This window comes from Triticum urartu, chromosome 2A (assembly GCF_056163025.1).
Source record: "Triticum urartu cultivar PI428250 chromosome 2A, HENAU_Tu73, whole genome shotgun sequence".
Taxonomy (NCBI): domain Eukaryota; kingdom Viridiplantae; phylum Streptophyta; class Magnoliopsida; order Poales; family Poaceae; genus Triticum; species Triticum urartu.
In genome coordinates this window covers 88,355,786-88,376,494 of record NC_141874.1, presented here as the reverse complement: position 1 = coordinate 88,376,494, position 20,709 = coordinate 88,355,786, and the positions used below count along the sequence as shown (strand labels likewise).

The 20,709-nt window shown below is 46.9% G+C and overlaps 2 protein-coding genes and 1 pseudogene across 3 annotated transcripts; 1 reads left to right on the top strand and 2 right to left on the bottom strand.

Moving 5' to 3' along the window:
• Window positions 1-524: 524 nt before the first annotated feature.
• On the bottom strand, window positions 525-3,622 carry LOC125535878 (pentatricopeptide repeat-containing protein At5g04780, mitochondrial pseudogene; annotated as a pseudogene).
• Window positions 3,623-4,899: 1,277 nt separating this feature from the next.
• LOC147983976 (uncharacterized) lies at window positions 4,900-5,609 on the top strand. Its single transcript, XM_087539657.1, has 2 exons — window positions 4,900-5,197; window positions 5,350-5,609. Exons 1-2 carry the CDS (start codon window positions 4,900-4,902, stop codon window positions 5,607-5,609), a joined length of 558 nt encoding a protein of 185 aa, XP_087395783.1.
• A 9,965-nt stretch (window positions 5,610-15,574) lies between these two features.
• Window positions 15,575-18,649, bottom strand: LOC125535877 (NHL domain-containing protein). 2 transcript variants are annotated; one of them, XM_048698943.2, is made up of 4 exons: window positions 18,190-18,648; window positions 17,257-17,430; window positions 16,467-16,561; window positions 15,575-16,383 (listed from the first exon to the last, which is right to left on the bottom strand). In XM_048698943.2, the coding sequence occupies exons 1-4, from the start codon at window positions 18,560-18,562 to the stop codon at window positions 15,799-15,801; spliced, it is 1,227 nt and encodes a 408-aa protein (XP_048554900.2). In that variant the 5' UTR covers window positions 18,563-18,648; the 3' UTR covers window positions 15,575-15,798. The 2 variants fall into 2 exon arrangements, with proteins under 2 accessions (XP_048554900.2, XP_048554901.2); XM_048698944.2 differs by having other exon boundaries at window positions 15,987-16,387; window positions 18,190-18,649.
• Window positions 18,650-20,709: the final 2,060 nt, after the last annotated feature.

Here is a 20,709-nt window from a genome sequence, read left to right as displayed (position 1 = left end):
TATCTGATTTTTTATTGGGCCAAATCATGGGTATTCCATGGAATGCCCAAGAATACTCCTGGCTCCGCCATTGTCATGCCAGTGGGAACCGCGCTAAATAGGAGGCATAGTGGAGAGGATAGTTACTCCCTTTATCCATATCTCAGAGTAACAACATATGACATGTAAGATACACAAAGCATACCGTCAAATTCGTATATGAAAGGAGTTTTCAATGTTATAATTTTCAGATTATACATCTCATATACTATCCTTCTTATCAATAGTCAAAGGCATCCTCGGAAAACACATTAGGCCTTATATATATGGACGGAGTAGGAATATTACGTAAAGAGCACATCCAAAAAAAACGTTAAGAGCACAGCTTTTACGTAGGTGTAGCATTTTTTGCTTTTTTTAACTGCAAAAATTTGCCAAAGTCTGCTGGAGCTACTTGTGTCCCTCCACTATTTGCATGGGCCGTTTAGTCATGCATCTCCGATCTTAAAGGTCACTTCATTGTTCCATCGCAATGGACACCAAGATCCTCAAAAAAAAAAACATTCTTCCCCGGGAGTGATATAATCTTTACAGGAGTTCCAGATTATAAAAAATTTAGAACAAGGAAGGGCTGACACTGTTTTTGTACCCTTGGCGGATAGGACGTGTCCTACCAATCGCATTCAACTTCGCCCGCTCTTCCGTGCACAGTCGCCGCTGCCTTCCCAGGGCTGCCCTTCGCCGATCGCCATGGTTCCAATTGCACTGTCCCGGCCTCTGCACGTCGGATTTGGCCTTCACCACCACTTCGCACTCCTTCGACCCCATCGCGCCCTTCTGTCCCTTCTCTGGTTGACATGAAGCTCACCGCACCTTCCTCAACCTTCGCTCTCCTACCTTCAACCAACCGCATGTCCACCTCCCACTGCTCCTGCCATGAAGAAGCCACGCGACCAGGAAGGACGACACAAAGTAGTCGGAGCAGTGCCAATGCTGCCATCGCCGTAGCTGGTCAGCGAGGACCCCCGTTGTCACCCATCAGATCATGATGCCCTCCGCGTAACATAACGACCGCCCGCTCACCATGGGCACCATTACAAAGAAGGGGCGGAGTTCAAAGGTGGCGACCAGGATGACGAGGTGCGCTGTTGAAAGGTGCTGGCGGCAACAACCGAGTGTGCAGAGGAGCAAATGTGCGGGTGCGGGAAGAGGAGAAGGAGGAAAAACTTCGACCCACGTGTGAAAAATTTGCCACCAAAATTGTTGAGGTAAATCTTTCACCAGAAATCCTCACAAGAACACCTTGCATCCTTGAAATGATGAAACCGGTACAAATCTCGCACAACGATCTCCCTATCTGTGGCTCGGCTTACATACTTGATTGCTTCATGGCAGTCCACACAAATACGCAGGTTCTTGAAGATTCGAAGCGGAGTCCCATTGGGAGTGCTGATGATCCCAAACGCCATGGCAAGCTTCTCACTGTGGAACCTCAGAACTGTCTCCCTTTGTTCCTCCTCCACATCATGAGCAACAAGATCAATTCTACTGGTGTACCCCAGTTCCTTTATTCTCTCCATCAACTTTGCCAAGCAGGTATAAATTTCAGATGATCTCGGGTGCGCCGTGTCCCCCGCGACAAAAGTATGCACAATGTTCTTCAGATGGATCCAAGATTGTCCGGGTTGCTTTCGAACCCCCCTTTCCCGCATCAAACTTCTGAGCTTCGAAGTGTCACGCCATTTGCTGTGAGTGGCATACATGTTTGACAGCATAACATATGATCCAGCATCACATTGCTCCAGCTGAATCAAACTTTCAGAAGCAAGTTTTGCGTGCTCCATGTCCTTGTGAACCCGACAAGCTGACAGTAATGTCTTCCAAACAATAGATTCATGCTTAATCTTGTTTTCGTTGATGAAATTATTTGCTTTGTCTAGCAGTCCAGCTCGACCATAAAGATCAACCATGCAATTGTAATGTTCGATGCTTGGAACAATTCCATACTCTTCTTGCATTAGCTTGAAGAAGTGCTCTCCTTCACTGACCAATCTGCCGTGGCTACAGGCAGATAGAACACCGACAAGGGTGACCTCATTTGGCTTGATCTTTTCTGCAATCATTCTGTTGAAGAGTTCTATGGCCATCCTACCTTTCCCATGGGACGCATAGGAGCACAGCATTGAAGTCCAGAGAGCAACGTTCTTCGTGGGAGCTATGTCAAACATCCTGCAAGCGTCGTCAAGGTTGCCACACTTAGCATACATGTCGACGATGGTAGATGCCAATGGTGCATCAAAACTGTGCCCTAGCTTCTCGACGCACCCGTGCACTTGCCTGCCTTGCTCAACCATCCCTGCATTTGCACACGCTGCAACCGCACTGGTGAGGGTGAACTGATCTGCAGCAACCCCTTGACGCAGCATCAACCGGAAGAACCCGAAAGCTTCTTCCTCCCTGCCATTCTGGACGTATCCAGCGACCATTGTGCTCCATGCAAATTTCACGTCACCGGTAAGATGCGACCATCTATCAAAGATCAACGCAGCAGCGTTCATTGAGCCGCACTTGCAGTACATGTCCATGAGAGAGCTCTGAACAAATGCGTCAGTCTCCAGTGCAGCTGTCAGCACACGGCCATGGAGCTGCCGGCCGAGGTCTAGCAAAGAAAGCATGCCAGCCAAGGCAAGTGCCGTGGAGTATGTGTAGTGATTAAACTCCACTCCAGCTCGTGCCATATGATACAGGCGGTCCAGCGCCTTGGCAGCGCACCCATTCCGCATCAAGCCGCTGATGACTGTGTTCCAGCTCGAAGTGTCTCGCACCGGCGACTCATCAAACAGCTGCATCGCCCCACGAACGTCGCCGCTCTGCAGACACGCGCTGATCACGATGTTCCAGGAGACGGCGTCGACCTCGGCCATTGCTCTGAATGCCCGCTTAGCCCGCTCGCAGTCCCCGCACTTGGCGTACATATCGATAACGGCATTGCACAGCACCCGGTCCAGATGCACCCCGTTCCTCAGCAGCCACCCATGGATGCGCTTGCCTGACGCCACGTCGCCGAGCCCCGAGCAGCACCTGAGGACGGCCGCAAGAACAAACGCGTTCGGCGCGGCTCTGCCGTCGGCGAGCATCTCCGCGAACGCGCCCATGCCGTCCGCGTGCCGTCCGGCGCGCGCGCAGCCCGCGATGACCGCCGTCCACGCGGCCGCGCTCCTCTTGGGCGTTTCGTCGAGCACCCTGCGCGCATCGCGGGAGTGGCGGCCTCTCGCGCAGGGGCTAGGAACGGGGACGCGCTCGCGGGGAGTCCGGGCCAGTCCTGGCTCGGGCGCTCTCGCGCGAAGGGACTGAGGTCGCTGGAGGAGCGGCGCGGAGGAGGGAGTCGGCGACGATAGCGGCGCGGAGGAGGGAGGCGGGAGAGTCGACGGCGATAGCAGCGTGGCCGCAGCTCTCCTAGCCGCGTGCCGCATGAATCGGATGGCCGCTGGTGTAGTGGCCTCGGAGGCGAGGCCGCGAGGCAACGGATGGCGCGCGCGCGTGGAGGCGCAGGCGGAGGCGGAGGCGAGCGCCGGGTTGGAGGGAGGAGAGAGGGCCGCTGGCGGAAGACGGGTGTTACTTAATATTCAGTGCATACAAATCAAACAAAGTACACTCACATGGATCATCATTTACGTAAACACAAGTGCATATTTACCATTAACCAACCGCTTACAAGAAACAACTCTAGTCATTTCGTTCAATAAGAGCCAAAGGCTACTCTCTCCGTTTCCGAATTACTTGTTGCGGGTATGGATGTATCTAGATATATTTTAGTTCTAGATACATCCATTTCTGCGACGAGTAATTTGAAACGGAGGGGGTACATATCAATGCTTTCCCATGGTAGTACTGTACAAGAAAGATGCATAACATTCAGCTACGATACTGAGTTCCTCGCTTTTCGAAGCCACTACAAATTGATCCTCGATCTAGTAAGGCACACATAAATCAAAACTACAAGCTAGGCATGCAAATGCTACGTCCTAGAAATATGTGTGTGCTGTAATCTGACAATAATGTTAGATCGATGTGCAAATAAATTCTGGATATGCATGCGTTGCCTCAAGTCCGAAATTTCTTTCATCTTTTGGTCAAACGAACATACTAGTATATCACTTTGTATTAAATATGGAGTAGCATATACTATGTGGATCAAGCAATCGTTGGTTCTTGTATGCTCTAATTATAAGATCATGCTAGTTCCCTCTAAGACTGACTTAGGCTGAATATATGAGCTTCATCTGTACGGGAAACTATTACATATATGTGTGTGGCAATTGATTTACCTATAGCTGGTTAATGACAATGCATATGGGACTAACACTATATGTTAAGGTAAGAAGTTGCTCCTCTATGATGTATCGGTATGCATCCTTAGTTACATCTTTGTGTGATACATGTCTATGTAGTTATCACAAAAAGATAAGGCTGGCTATTCATGATTTTGGTACGGATATCTGATAACAATGTTTGATCAATGTGTAATGAAGTCCTCGAAATATGCATGTGTTGTAATCTGACAACAATGTCAGATCGATGTGTAAATATGTTATGGATATATGCATGTGCTTGTTGAAGTTTGAATTTCTCTCACTTTTCCATCAAATGGAAGTACTAGTCTCTACTCCTAATGTCTCAGTCCGTACGTGGTTCGTTCGTTGGTTCGCTCGCTCGCTACTTCCTTTCGATCTCCCCCCATCCCGCCTCCCACCGATTTTTTCCATCCCTATGAAAACCGGTGGAGAAAACCCCCCAAAAAATTAGGTGGTCAAACAAGTAACCAACGCACAATCAGGTCCAAGCAAACCCTAACTCCAGCCCCTTCTCACGCATCCCACAGCCCACCCCTTTGCCACTGCTCCTCGGCTTCGGCCCTCCATGCGCCGCGCCGCCGCCCCACCCACCCTGCATGCCCCTCCTCACCACCACGCGGAATTGCACGCCGACCTCCATGCTCATCTAGATGGTCTTGAGACGGGCGTGCATCCTAGACTTGCCAATCTCAATGTGGGATTGCACACCATCCTCTCCCACCGTGAGCAAGCGTGGCTGCACGATGTGGGCATCGGATTGGACGGCCTTGACGCTAATCAGATTCTCCTCCAATTGGGATTGCATGCGCAGCTGCACCTACGGCACACCCTTACGCGCGGCTGCAAGTACGCCGCCGGCGCAGGTACATGTTTTTCTTGATCCCGCACACAAGAATACGATATGGAGAAGGCTACTAGATCTGTTCCGTTCATTGCTAGCTAGCTTTTGATCGGGTGGAAACGAATATAGAACAGCCTCGGCTAATCAATTTCCATTGGTTCTTTTGTCTAATAGGAAAACGTACCAGTTGTGCCATATGGGATGACGGAACGCCGGCCTGCACGCAAGCGTTGGACAGGCGCACCCAGAGTAGCGAGTGTTGCACGTTGGCCTCTGAAGATTCGCGGTGCACTACAGGCAGCATTGCAAATTCCGCGTGCATTGCAAATTCAGAGTATGTCCTTTGTTTTCTCACTTTCATGGAGATAAAGTCCTTTGTGTTGTCCATGTATAAATTGCTAGCTGCATGTATAGGATACATATCTACAATATGATGCAAAAAGAATTACCTGGAGTTACGACACATGTGTAAGAATGTGAACGTTGTAAATATGTTATAATCTATTTGTAGTACCTGATTTCTTCTCGGTGATTTATGAATAATGTTCACCACTACAGACTAGAACATAATTATAATTTTTGTGTAGCTAATAAAGTGGTTTTATAGATGCACTACAAAACATGATGATTATTGTGGAAAGAAACATACGCCGCCATGATTTCTGTATGCTCTTATAATTCCACCAGCAATACCAATTACAGTTATACACAACTTAATCATTCAAGCATTGCTATGTCTTCTGCAAGGTCCTAATCATCCTATTTTTTCATAAAATTAACCACTGCATTCTTTGTCTATTTTCCTGAACCTACTGTTCTTTTAATAATCTATGCTGTAGCGCTAATCCTATATAACTTAAGAAGTTCATCCCCACTACTTGATTTACCTCAACATGCAGCATAGCCACATCATCAACCAATCACATCCAGCCACGTCACACCATGCAATCCACTCAAGCCCACCTCCTCAACTCTGAGCCAGAAAAAAATCCCCGAAAGAAAACACGAAATCTTTAGGATTCCCCACTGCCGATGCCCGAAGAAACTCCCTCCTGCTCCTCTTCCCGCCGCCGGCCTCCCTCGCCGGTGGTAGGAGCCACTTCGTCATCCTGTTCCTCAGCTCCGGATCCTCCTCGCGGCGGCTATCCGGTTACTCCTCGCGGCGGCGGTGGCATCAGACGCGGCGGCCATCCCTATCGCGCGCCCCGATTCCTGCGGGATCCAGCAGGATGAATCCGTGATGCCATCCCCCTCGCTGCCCCAGTACGTGCGAACAACATTGGGAAGGATCAGCTCACCGGTCTACCACCGCCCCTTCCCCTCGCCTCCTCGCTGCCGCCATGGCCTGAAGCAGGCATCCCTGAGCAGCGCCTATGCGCACGCCGTGGCTGCCCTCTGGTCCCTCCGTCGCGCGGCCAGCCGCATAAAGGGTGACAACCAATGCTCATAGAAGTGCTTAATCAAACAAGGGGGCCATTGAACTTTCAATCATTGTTTGTCTTCCTCCAGCCGCGACCTTCTACTGTCGCAATGGTGGCCTTTCTCCGCAAGCTGACCTTTTGCAACTGGGGAGGAAGCTGTCATGGTTATTCGGTGCTTCATTTTATTGGTTATGGGCGTGCAGACAAGGACGTACAATTTCAAACTACATCGATGACTTCTCCAAGTTGAAGGTCATGTGCTCTGTTCTTCAGTATTTGTTTGTTTTTTCTAAGAAAAATATCACAGCAACTGTACGCCACTTCTTCCGCCTTATGCAACCCAGCCGCTCCAACCGTCTCATACTGTATTATCTTCCCCGTTGTTGTGTACAACCACCCAACGATCTGATTTTCTCCAAACAAAAGAAAACACATGCTGCATGTACCTCAAATAATTGGCATTTGACGCTCCATCTCCTAATCTCTTCCACTTCCTCTCCCCCACGTTCTCCATATAAGAAACTGATGGATCTCCTTTTGATGTTTGTGCTTTGCCTCACCTTATTGCCTTCCCATCGTCCTCCAGCACGGGTGGGTTCAGCCGCATCACTCATACTGCACCGATGGTGATGCTCTCTCCTTCTGATGTTTCTTTATGCAGAATTTTTAATCTATGCCAGCAAGGTCTATGTAAATGGAAGGAGATTGCAGTTTGAAAATAAATCTAGGTAATCTTTGTACTCCACTGTTTACTCAATATCTTTTTTGAAACTTTGCTAATGTCAATGATAACAAGTTCATTAGATGTTTTTTAAGCAGACTTTTGAATCTATATCGACATGGTCCGATGAAAATGGAAGCATATTGTAGTTTGAAAATAAATCTCGATAATCTTTATGCTCTATTGTTTGCTCAATATGTTTTTTAACCTTGCCACATTCAGTCATAACACGTTCATTAGTTCATAATTTGCAATTTTGGAACAAAATGAGTCAATAATTTTATGGTCCCTGGTTATCTTATGGACTATCAGTTACTCCCTGCAGTCCTCTATCTTTTACCTTGATGCTTCTCTTAAATCCATAATCCCTGACCCATTTTACTTTGTCGAGTCGTATGGTAATTTTGATTATTGATGGAATTTCGGGTTGATCTTCAACCAATATCCATCGGAGGTTTAGATTGAACGAACAACAATACCACAGTTCATGATCTCTAAAATAGTTGATTTTGTTGAGAGAAGCTTTGATCTTTACTTATTACTTTTCCAACCTTCGTTTGTGCTGATTCTTTTCTATTGTCTCTGCAAGTTGTTTGATGAAAACCAAAGCAAGCCAGTGATCTTGCTTCAGCCCTATTCGTGCTAATCTATGGTAATGTTCTTCTTGCATTCATGTTCTACGGTCATCTCTCTTTTGTATCACCTAGACACCCACCCTATAGCTCCTTCGCTTTAACACATATAGGTGAAGCTCAAACTGATTCAAACAAAGGTTGAAGCCTGCATGCAGACTTGCCAAACATGGCGTCTTTTTTTGTATGTACAGTCTGCCAAGACAGTACTTTTGTTGTTCCAGTTGTTTGATGTAGATATACTTATAGCCTAAGATCTGGAGTGAAATCCCACCATGCAACAAATTGTGTGTATTAAATTGATTTGTATGTATGGAATTTTGTTATCATAATCAGTTTATTTAAATTCAGATCATTGCAAGAGAAGTATTTTTTTCTCTTGGGTATGTATCTATCTTTGTAAAATATATCAAGTTTAGTTAATTTGATTTCATTGTTTATATATGTATTTAAAGTTAGCCAGATTGTCTGCATGTTGTATAAGTGCAATTGCATGGCCAAGCAGTTTTGATCCATGATGTTATTATCTATGACTGTGAGGCATACATTTGATTATTGTTGGAACCTCCAGTTTGAGTGAGACAATTTCTGTTTGGCCCCCCACTTTTAGGCTGGTAAAAGTTTGAAGAATGAATCCCTTACTACAATTGTTTAGTTTGTTTGAATAGCTTATTGTAATTTGCAAGGCTCAAACAACATAGAACTATGATTCAAGTCTGATAGTTGCTTATACATTGCACAAATATGGTTTGTGTGAGTTCACAAATACCACACTGAAGTGGTAGAATTCATTTCCTTCTGATAATATGTCCTCTGATAATACACCTATGAATCTTTAGGATTTGGCACAATAATATCCCGCAGCAACGCGCGGGGTATTATCTAGTTTATTACATAGGTAAGGTCAGCAAGAGTTGTGGGCTTTGTATATGCTAAATTATATGTTATGTTTTTTTCTATGAATGCAAAACTCTCTCCGGTGTAATAAATATGCCCATGTTATTTTGCGCTAAACAAATTATGTAAACCTAGACTTTGTTTGTACGGGTAAGCTTATAACTTTTTTATGTGCTAATGTCAATATTTTCTTTCATCATGTATGGTGATATGCCAAGCAAACATATTAGAATATTTGGCTTAATGGTTGTTTATTATTTTTGACATTAGAAAGAATTATGCAGTGTAATTATCGTGGGAAAGGCCCGCATGCAATTCCGCTTGGAGGCCGGCAATGTTGGGCAATAAGCCACGGCGAGCCGGGGACGCGGTGTGCATGTGCGTGCATGCGGTGGTCGCGTCGGGTTCGGCCGTGACAGGGCTCGGCGCGTGCGTGCGTGACCGAGCGTAGGGGTGTGTGTGTGCGTGAGCTAGCGTGTGTGTGCACGGGGCCACGCGGGTTAGTTACCGATGGTCCAGGGGAGGCGACCGCATCGGGCGCGTGAGGAGGCCGCGGCGATCATGTGCGTGCACGATGCGCGGGCGCGAGCCGGAGCGCGTGGGGCATGGCGAGTAGGGAGGGGGAGCGAGTGCGTGTGGGCGAGGCCTGGCATGTCAGTGCTCGCGGGTATAAATCCCCCTCACCTATGTGTAGCTTGTTGACACATCGAGTTCGTGCTCGAGGGAAAGAAAAGGGCGTTCGTGCGCCGGAAAAATTCATGTGTCCACTGCCTCGTCTAATCTTCTTCTTCCTCCTCCTGTCGTCTGAGCGCAGAGAGCGAGGGAGGTGGAGAGAGAGAGAGAGCTAGGATTTAGCAGGAGCGGCAACGACAATTGGCATCAGAGCTTCAGGTTCGGGAGCTCGCCGGCGGCAATGGCGATCGTGCCACACGGCGGTGGCACGGGATGATCGGTGTCGATGGCGATGCCGATGCTCACGCCGGACAACTACACGGCGTGGGCGATCAAAGCGCAGGCGATCCTTGACGCCCACACTCTATGGGAGGTGGTGTCTCCGGCCGACGCGGCGGTGAACGGGAAGAAGTGCAAGACGGCGCGCCCGATGATCCTCGGCAGGCTACCGGAGGATGTGCTGCTGCAGGTGGCGGCGAAGCTCACCGCCAGGGTGGTATGTGACTCCTTGAAGGTGAGGTTCGTCGGCGCCGATCAGGTGCGCGCGACGAGGCGGGTGATGTTGCACGGGGAGGTTGATCGCCTGAAGATGGCGGACGGCGAGGCACTAGATGCGTACGCTGGGAGGCTGGCGGGCTTGACGACGCTGTTCGCGAATCTTGGGGAGACCCTGTGCGATGCGGAGCTTGTGAAGAAGCTCCTGGACACGGTGCCCGATCGGCTGTTCCCCGTCGTTGCCGGCATTGAGCAATTCTGCAACCTCGACGAGAAGACATTAGAAAAGGCGCTCGGGCGGCTGCGCGCATTTGATGAGCGGGTTCGGCGCCAGGGACAAGACGGCGGCGAGCGTGGCAGCGATCAGCTGCTGCTGACCATGGGGCAGTGGCGAGTGCGGGAGCGGCAACAGGGAGTAGCTCGCGACGACGACGACGGGCGGAGCACGACGTCGGGCAACGGCGGGAACCGACGCGGGTGCTGCTACAAGTACGGCGAACGCGGCCACTTCAAGCGCGACTGCCCGCAGGTGTGGAGGGAGCCGGTGGCAGAGCGCACGATGATGGCGGAGTCAGCATCGAAGACGGCGGCCTCCTCTAGGTCGTGGCTTTGGGGGAGAAGTGTTGGACAATAAGCCACGGCGAGCTCGGGACGCGGCATGCGTGTGCGTGCGCGCGATGGTCGCGTCGGGTTTGGCCATGACAGGCCTTGGGCGCGTGCGTGCGTGACCGAGCGTAGGTGTGTGTGCGCGCGCGTGATCTAGCGTGTGTGTGCACGGGGCCACGTGGGTTAGTCAGCGAGGGTCCAGGGGAGGCAACCGCATCGGGCGCGCGAGGAGGCCGCGGCGATCGTGTGCGTGCACGATGCGCGGGCACGAGCCGGAGCGCACGGGGCATGGCGAGTGGGGGAGCGAGTGCGTGTGGTGAGGCTTGGCATGTTAGTGCTCGCGGGTATAAATCCCCCTCACCTATGTGGAGCTCGTTGACACGTTGAGTTCGTGCTCGAGGGAAAGAAAAGGGCGTTCGTGCGCCGGAAAAACTCATGTGTCCACTGCCTCATCTGATCTTCTTCTTCCTCCTCCTGTCGTCTGAGCGCAGGGAGCGAGCGAGGTGTAGCGAGAGAGAGGTAGAGCTAGGGTTTAGTAGGAGCGGCAACGACAGGCAAGTCCAAGCTGCACACCCGTCTCTTGCCCCTCCTCGTCTATAATTCTAAATATACGTGTGTTTAATAACACACATGTTCTCAGACAGTATCGTATTATGCGTAGATTTTAAAGTATCCTTCCAGATTTTGACTCATGAACCAGCAAAGAAAAGTTCAAGTTATGTACAACTCAAAGAAGAGGCCAGTTTGTTCCAAGCAGATAAAGCTGCATATCTACCCTTTCAAGATCTGGGTAAAAAGGTGTATGTTCAAAGTAGATAGGATGCTGAGCAGAGGATGGCCCCGTGATGAAGTCTGCTCCTTTTGCGACAAAACCATTGAAAGTGCTGCCTGCCTCACTCTTTCTCCTTTTGCGAGCTCGAGTCTACCAACCTGGAGATGATGAGAATATAAGGTTAGGAATCAAACATCAAGAAATGATGGAAGTAAGTTGTGGTCATGGCCAATTCCAAAGATACCAAGCACCTAGCCACAAATGCTATGTATGTTGCCTCGCACTTATGGAAGGAAAGAACCGTAGGATGTTTGAGGGAAAATATGCTAATGCCATGGTGGTATCTGAGTTGATGAACGAAGATATCTGCCTCCTGGACGACGTGACAATTTATTTTGTCAGCTGCACAACAAACGCTTTGCTTATTGATTTAATAATTCTGTTTTTTCCTCCTGCTAGCTAAATGTGCAAATATAAACCGATTTTATATATTGTTCATTTCTTTAAAATTCTCAACAAAAGTGTGCAAACCACAAACCAAACCACTTCACAGGGGATTAATAGAGCGAGGGGCAGGGAGATTACCTAAACACTGTACTTGATAACGATGCCGACGAGCGTTCCCATCCTGTACGCGACGAGCTTGTCCATCCTGTATGCCTCGTCTCGTGCTCGTGCACCACTGCCTCTCCACCACGCTGCCCTCCAGTCTCGCCGCAAACTCCTTCAACCTCGTCCGCATGTGGGAATGCGCGGTTGCTGCCTCCTCTGCCAGCTCCTCCGGCCTCGTGCCCATGAGGAAGACACACGTTGCTGCCTCCACTTCCAGGGGGCCGCCCTATTCCCGTCTATCAGCTTCGTCGGCCTCATCCCCAAGTGGAAGACGCGACCTGTTGCCTCCTCCGTCCGCGCGTCGTCATTCGCCATGGCCGGCATCTGAGGGTAGGGGAGGTCGGCCTGGAGGTCTCATCCTATGCACAAGGCGGCGGGCAGCCGGAGCTCGGTGGATCGGATATGGCGAGGGGCGATGGGAGGAGGAAGAGTCTGGAGAGGTCGAGACAGAGCTGAGTGAGGTAGTAGCAGACTAGCTAGCAGCTAGCTGGTTTTTTTTTCCTGAGGTAAGTAGCAACGCTGGTTCAGTGTTCGTGAAGTCATTTCCTTTACTTTTCTACTATGGACGCTTCGGTGGATGATCGGCCGAGAGAGAAAGAAACCAGAAAAGCGCTCAAACTAGAGCCTTTTTCGTTGAAGACAGACAATACTTAATTTTTGTTTTTTATATTATATCGTATTTCATCATCTTATTTAGCTTAAAATTAGCTATATGTCGTTACAAGCTGAGTACACGCCATTTTCTATTACTCGACTTTGAACTTCACTTTATTTGAGCTCGCTTGATTTTAAGTTTAAGTTGAGCTAGACCAACTCGTTCGAGCTCGACTCGTTTGCGACCTGACTGGACAGGACTGAAAATTCACCCATTTTGATAATAACACTCGTATAATTGTCCTTCTTTTCTTATGTGTATTTGGCAATATTTTACAATTTATTTCTATGTCTCACATTTTCTAGACATTCATAATGAACCCACTTAACCCTAAGACGTGGTTGTTGAGTCCGAGAACTCACCGACATACGTACACTTTAAACAAATTGCATTTTCATTAAGTGCAGAATGTCAAAAAATTATGCTATCCTTTTAATACACATTGAATTTGTCATGCACTGTGTTTGCATATGGGACGTCGAGAAAGTGCTACCTCCTTTTTAGGTCCTGCGCGTATCTCCGGGGTTGGTAATTTTACTACTGTAATATGAATTGTACATGAAAAACGTTGTACCTTTAAAAATAGAACATTTGAAGTTTCTGATGATATAATCTTTTTAAAATATAACTTGCATTATGTTGAAAAAAATATCATTGATCTAGGGATACGTGTGGGCCTAATAAATTGAAAAGGGGTAGTATTATAATGACAAGTATTCATAGCAATAAAATTATAAGTCACATGTAACGTCCACATGTTGAATTGTAGTTTATTTGATCGGCACTTTCTCTATATATAGTTTTGTCAGCCCGTGGCAACGCACGGGCATTCTACTAGTATTACTAGTATATCACTTGATATTAAATATGGGTAGCATATAAGGCCAACCAAGCATTGAATTCATTTATTTTCGTGATTGTCTCATGATCATACAATAAATATAGGCACGATTTTCTCTAGTCATTCACATCTATAAATATGCAAGCCAAGACATGTATACACATTTTGAGGATTCTGGACATTTGAGTTTTGTAATACATCGCTATAGCATGGGCAAGGGGGGAGAAACAAGAACCTTGAGGCTTGAGAGGTATCAGGAGAACTATTTCTAAATTGCAATGACATATAGGAGGCCGTGGATCAACAACTCGAGCAAGCTTTTCTAGTGACACTTCAGCCATACAAGTCAAATGATGAATGGTACAAGTCCATTGGCCTTGGTCCGTCTCTGTGGCTGCTTCGCCATCTCCTGGACCTGGAGGTGGTGAATAGAGGAGTAGGGGTCTTCGCTAGGTGTAATTGTTTTGCATAGGAGCCTGCTTTTCCATTTCATGGGTCGTTAGGCTTTAAAAGCGATCTAGTTTCCCCCCCGCAAATAAAAGACTGATCTAATTTGTGACGGTATGGTACGGGGCCATGCTTTGTGACCAAATCGTAAAGCACATGTTTTAAATAAACGACACAGAAGAAGACATGAGGAGTCATAGCCGACAGTATCTCTGTTATCTTTCTGCCATGTACCGTGTTTCGTGTTGTTTCAGCTTGACAACTGTGTTGGTAGGAGCTCTAAATTGGACTCATTTGCGCTCCTATGTAATAGAATGGTGTTTCTAATTTTTCTATTTGGTGGGTGTTTGGTTAGGCTTAACTCAACAGCATGATGAGAATCTCATGAGTCGGTGACTACCAACAACTAGTGATTGGGCACGTGCAAACACATGTGTAACCATAGAAAGGAATTTCCTCATCTATCCTGGTTAGGGGGCGATAATTTCAATAGAATCAACAAAATGTCTAATAGGATACTAATCTAACATAATTGATAAAGAGGTGTAATAATGTGGTAATTGCTATTGGCTGAGCTTGCTTCTATAGGTTCCGAGGACGATGTGTTGCTTGATTGTGCCTTCTTCGGACCAGCCACAATTGTCATCATGGGTGATCAGTAGGCTCCATCATCCTTGGCGGCCGCTGCCGGGTTGCTAGCTGAGGGAAACGTGGGTGTGGCATGGCGAGGATAAGAGCGCTTCCTGCTTGTATATTCTGCAAAATCAGCCTCCGCTCATAAAGAAAAATGACGAAGTTTGATAACCATGGAGGATGTAACCCTCGCTGCCTTGCCCTACTCGAATCTTGCCGTGATCATGCTGCGGTACACAAGCAATGATCGTCGTGTCACGCGTGTGATATTGGTTTTGCTGCATCGAATGTGCACATAGCCGGTGATGTTGTGCATGTCCAGTCGCTGCTACACAAGTGATTTTGGAAATAATCCGAAGTTTCCTCTCAAGGAGATGTATTGGTGTTGATTTTTATTTTAAGCTAGTACTCCCTCCGTAAACTAATATAAGAACGTTTAGATTACTACTTTAGTGATCTAAACACTCTTATATTAGTTTATAGAGGGAGTAGTTTTGAAAATAATTTGAAGCTGTCGATATAGTAGTTTCCATGCCAACACCCTATATCCCATGGTTGCTAGACAAATGATTTTGAAAATATAATCCAAACTTGTATTGTGTGCATATGTGTTGGTGTTGGTTTCCATTTCAAGCTAATAGTTTTGGCAATAACCAAAACTTGGTATGGCTCCTCAGATGTACTATTAAGCGTTTGGGAGGGAGTTTTTCTTTCAAAAGTAAGTATTCAGGGGAGTGCCCTAACCGTGTTGGGAGTGCCCTAACCGTGTTGAGTACTAAACATGATTAGCGCTAAACATGGAAGGAACATAGACCATTGGATTGACATGGTTGAACTGAGATATGTTGGATCTTCACAACTCCCTCTTTTTATATAAGAAGATTAAGAAGAAGAAACATTGAATATTGGCGAACATATTATAATCATGCTCTTTAATTTGCAGCCAGGCTCAGTTCCTCACAAGCCACAACAAAGCCATAGAACTTCGAAGCGGCTTAAGCAATCAGCCAACCAATGGCACGAAAGCTAATTATATTCACATAAAACAACCGTAGTTCACCATGAACGAGGTACATTAGTTACATACTTCCATGCCACTGCCACAGTAGATACGACGAGTACGGTTTTCATACGTGCAAATACTAACACAGTTGTTATTTAGACATTTAGGCAGGCAAACACTAGACACTAATACAACTAATATTCACTTACAGCAAGCTCAGAGAACCTTGCTACCTCCATGGAACCTCCTGCTTACTCCAGAATAGTTAACAGCTGGGCTGCAATACTTGTCTTGACCTGAAAAGTCCGATAAGTTGGCCTCGATCATATTGTCTATTTTCTTAGAGCTGCCTTGTGGGTTATCAAGAAGCGCCCACAAATCCCTGTCAAGCGACGTCTCTTTATTCTCATCCTGAGTAGCACTGCCATCAAAGGCGGATTCATTGCCCTCATCCGTAGCGCTGTCACTATCATCGAAGCCGACGAAATCCCCCAAAAGCTCGGTAGAAGGCAGTGCTTCGTTGTCAAGACCAATGGCAGGAGTAGTAGTACCAGCCATGTCTAGATCAAGAAGAGAAGGACAAGGAGAAGGCTTACAGGCAACTCCTCGCTCTAGCCTAATACTAGGTAACACAACAGTAAGATAACCAACACTAACTCTAACTAGTTTCAGCAGGACGGTAGAAAGCATGGAGTTAGCAATTGCGTTTCTGATGTCGGAGCAGCTGATCAGTGCGGCCTTCCTCTGGGTTCTCCTGTATTGCCTCTGTATCCTGCTGAAAAAGCGGTTGATGGAGACTTCCTGCCTACATGTTTCAGGTACACCTGTCTTAATTACTGTATTGATCTTTTCTGAAGTAATAAAGGAAGCAGAGACACACTCACATGGAAAGGATAGAAATGCCTGACTAAGAACCCAATAATTGAACCAAACAGCGCAGCCAATATTGCAATGGTTGAGGCAGATGTGGTTCCCAGGCCTGTTAGTTCATGATAATAATACCAACAGCGTGAGATCATTGCAATTTTTTACAACATGTTAGTAGTAAAACCAGTAATCACATAGGATAATTATTAATGATTTTTTTCTTCACAAACGGAATCTCATAAATGGGCCTGCAAACATTAGATCAGTATTCTCACTATCACAGTACTAGGTATTGTTAGCAAAATATGCAGAGCATGCTAAAAAAATGTTTGAAATATCATGTACAATCAGTCTGATCTGCAGATCAACGAACATAACACAATTTCAGTAACAAAGAAGGTCAATATTTATTCAGTAAAAGTGCTGAATATTCTGACACCTTAACTTGACACAACCCAGCATTGATGTCATATAGGAGTATTAATTAATATACTCCCTCCGTCCCAAAATAAGTGTCTCGAGCTTAGTACAACTTTATACTAAAGTTAGTACAAAGTTGAGACAGTTATTTTGGGACAGAGGGAGTATAATTCTGTACATACATGCCTGTGTGACATGCATGGACCTACAGTAAAACCCTGATTTATATTCAGATTAGGGAACTCACATGATCATCAAACCTACAATTTACTGATAATACCAGGTAGTAAGATTAAAGACCAGAGCAGTTCAATACTGGAACAGTGGTACTTCACTGGTTTATGTAATTGTAATGCTAACACAAGTAGAAAGCCCATCTGAACTCACCTTTCTGGTTCTCATGTGCACAATCTTCTGGCTTTCCTCTGTCAGCAACCAACAGTGCACAAATTTTGGGGATATAAGTAAGCTCAAAATCAGGCGAAAAGGTAGCATTCTGTGCAGGTTCATCCCTGTGACCAGTCCCCGCTGAGTACCCTCCAGCAATTGTAGTAGTATAACCTACCAATTATATAGATTTAAAAGTAATCAGGAGAAATAACACATTATTGGCCAAAAGTGCTTACATAACATCACTTTTCCGTGTACAGAAATTGGCAAGCATGATTGACAAACATGAAACACCACATAGCACCAAGGTTAAAAAAAAAAACACTACATGGCACCACTATATATGGATATCTTACAGCCCTACAAATAGGAGACAAGAAAAACTACTAGACGATGAAATACCATTCCTTAGTTTTACAATGGCATAGCTCGGCAGTGGTGACTGGTTACAGATGAATGGAACAAAGGGAAGGTTGCGAGGATCGAAATCCAATGTAGTATCATCTTTTGAGTTGACATGGATAAGCATCACAATCATGATATCGAACAAATTGAGATGCCGCAACCACAAATAAGTCGTACGCTCATTAAAAACCATCGAATCATGGTAAGTGAGAAATATGCCGCACATAAGGTGCAGATATGCAGTTGCGAATTCGCCAATTACTAGAGCCATGCTTCCACTGTACGGGGGCACAGGTAATCCTGAATCATCCGCTACTGAATTTACTAAGCCATCTCAGATAAGGAGCGGAACGTGAGGAAAATTCCGATCTACTACAACACAACCCAGCCTGATGAAAGCGACATGTGCACAACATTCCAACACGGGCATTAATGCGGCCGTCGCCACCATTTTTAACTCGGCATCGAACAAACCCTAACTAAACCCTCAATAAAGTAACGGGCATGCAAGTACACCGAACTTACCGGAGGGCGCGACCTTGCGGACGGAGCCGTTGGCGCGGTTGGCGACGTAGACGTTGTCGGCGCCGTCGACGGCGATGCTGCGGGGGTGGCCGTGGCCGAAGGCGCCGGCGCCCCCCGCGAGCCTCCGCGGCCCGGCGTCCGCGGAGACGGGGAGGGGGAGGGTGTAGAGCGTGGATCCGGCGGAATCGAGGAGGACGAGGTCCCCGGCGCGGGGCCGCGGGAGGAGCGCGTAGGGGTGGGTCCCGATGGGGTTTAGGTCGGAGACCGTGGAGACGGTGTAGCCGTCCTCGAGGACGAGCCCGGCGCAGGCGAGGAGCGGTAGGAAGGGGAGGAGGAGGGTGTGCCCGAGGAGGACGCGCGGTGGTGAGGCCATGGCAGATGGCACTGGCAGGGTGCTGCGGCGGGGGAGACGGGAGGGGCTCGGGCTCGGAATGCAACTGGTTGTGGTACAGGAGAAATTGAATCTTTTGCCCCACTTTACTTCTCCGTAAAATCATTTGCCCCTCTCCCGCTACCGGGTGGGGCCCGGGGCCATTATCATTGAGACAATCACAGGATAAATCATCCAACCTCTTGTAAAGTGGGGCAAATCATCAAATCCCCCGGTGATACAGATGCTGCGAACGGTTGCTTGGAAAACTGGTTTATATAAATGAAATAAACACAAAGCAAATGCAAGGGTGCTTTGTTTATACTTTTGTTTAAAACAACTTTTTTAGTTGCTTTGTGTTAAATAAAATTTTGTAGTTGCTTTTAAGGGCACCCATGGTGTGTAGTACCAACTAACATTGTAAAATTGAGTTTTGGCTTTTGGTAGCTCCATTAGTCCATTACACATTGTGGAGGCTAGTGCTATAGCCAAAGAAAATGAAAACTGAAGTTTCTTCGTCCTCCGATGCCAAGCTACTTTGGAAAATAAAATACTACGCGAATCTCACTAAACTAGCACAAGCAACATATGGTGAGCATAGATATGGCAATTTTTAATTACATTCTATTCAGCAGTGGGGCCTACTACACACAAATTGGGAAACGATGTGGAGAAATACTTGATTTGATATGGATGCCAAAGTTCTGATCGTGTCATAGATTTAGCATCCTCACATTGTGGATGCCCTAAAACAACTTTATACCGAACAACTTTCTTTATGGAACTTTATACCAAATAACTAGTGCGATTAACCTTCTCATATTAAAGTGAATATGTAAATAAATGTTCATTAAATCCTTCTCGTGATTTATGTTCTACAGTAGGATTTTATATGGTGGCAACTTATTGGCTTATCAAAGAAAATATTTTTTGGGCAAGTCAATAAAAGATGAGACAGTTAAGATTGTTTTAAAATAAAACCGGTGAAAAAACAGAGATAAGAGGGGGGAAAGAAAACAAAAAGAAAGGAAGGAATACGTAAGGTTGGATGAAGCGTTCTACCTTGCACGAAAGGAACCTCGTGTATTTTTTAAATATATAAAAAGAACAATAAAGGATACATGAATAACTAAAATTAGTTTATGTTTCATTCACTTTTTTTGTGGGCGTATGATACGTCCATTTTGCATCATGCTTTTATATCGATATTTATTACATCATGGTTTGTTATTACACATTATGTCACAATACTTATGTCGTTTCTCTCTTATTTTACAAGGGTTTACATGAAGAAGGAGAATACCAGCAGCTGGAAATCTGGGCTGGAAAAGGAGCAAATATTAGAGACCTACTCTGCATAACTCCAAAAGTCATGAAACTCCACGAAAGTCAGTTTTGGAATATATAAAAAATACTGGGCGAAGGAAGTACCAGAGGGGGGCCACCCACCGTCCACGAGGGTGGAGGGTGCGCCCTACCCCCCTGGGCGCGCCCCCTTACCTCGTGGGCCACCTGGAAGCCCCCGATGCCCATCTTCTGGTATCTTTTGTGTTGGGGAACGTAGTAATTTCAAAAAAATTCCTACGCGCACGCAAGATCATGGTGATGCATAACAACGAGGGGAGAGTATGATCTACGTACCCAACGCAGACCGACTGCGGAAGCGCTGACACGACGTAGAGGAAGTAGTCGTACGTCTTCACGATCCAAACGATCAAGCACCGAAACTACGGCACCTCCGAGTTCGAGCACACGTTCAGCTCGATGACGATCCCCGGACTCCGATCCAGCAAAGTGTCGGGGAAGAGTTCCGTCAGCACGACGGCGTGGTGACGATCTTGATGCACTACAACAGCAGGGCTTCGCCTAAACTCCGCTACAGTATTATCGAGGAATATGGTGGCTGGGGGCACCGCACACGGCTAAGGAATAGATCACGTGGATCAACTTGTGTGTTTCTGGGGTGCCTCTGCCTTAGTATATAAAGGAGCCAAGGGGGAGGGGGCGCCGGCCTAGGAGGAGGGCGCAGGAGGAGTCCTACTCCTTCCGGGAGTAGGACTCCCCCCCCCAATCCTATTCCAACTAGGATTCCCAAGGGGGAAAGAGGGAGAGGGGTGGCCGGCCACCTCTCCTAGTCCTAATAGGACTAG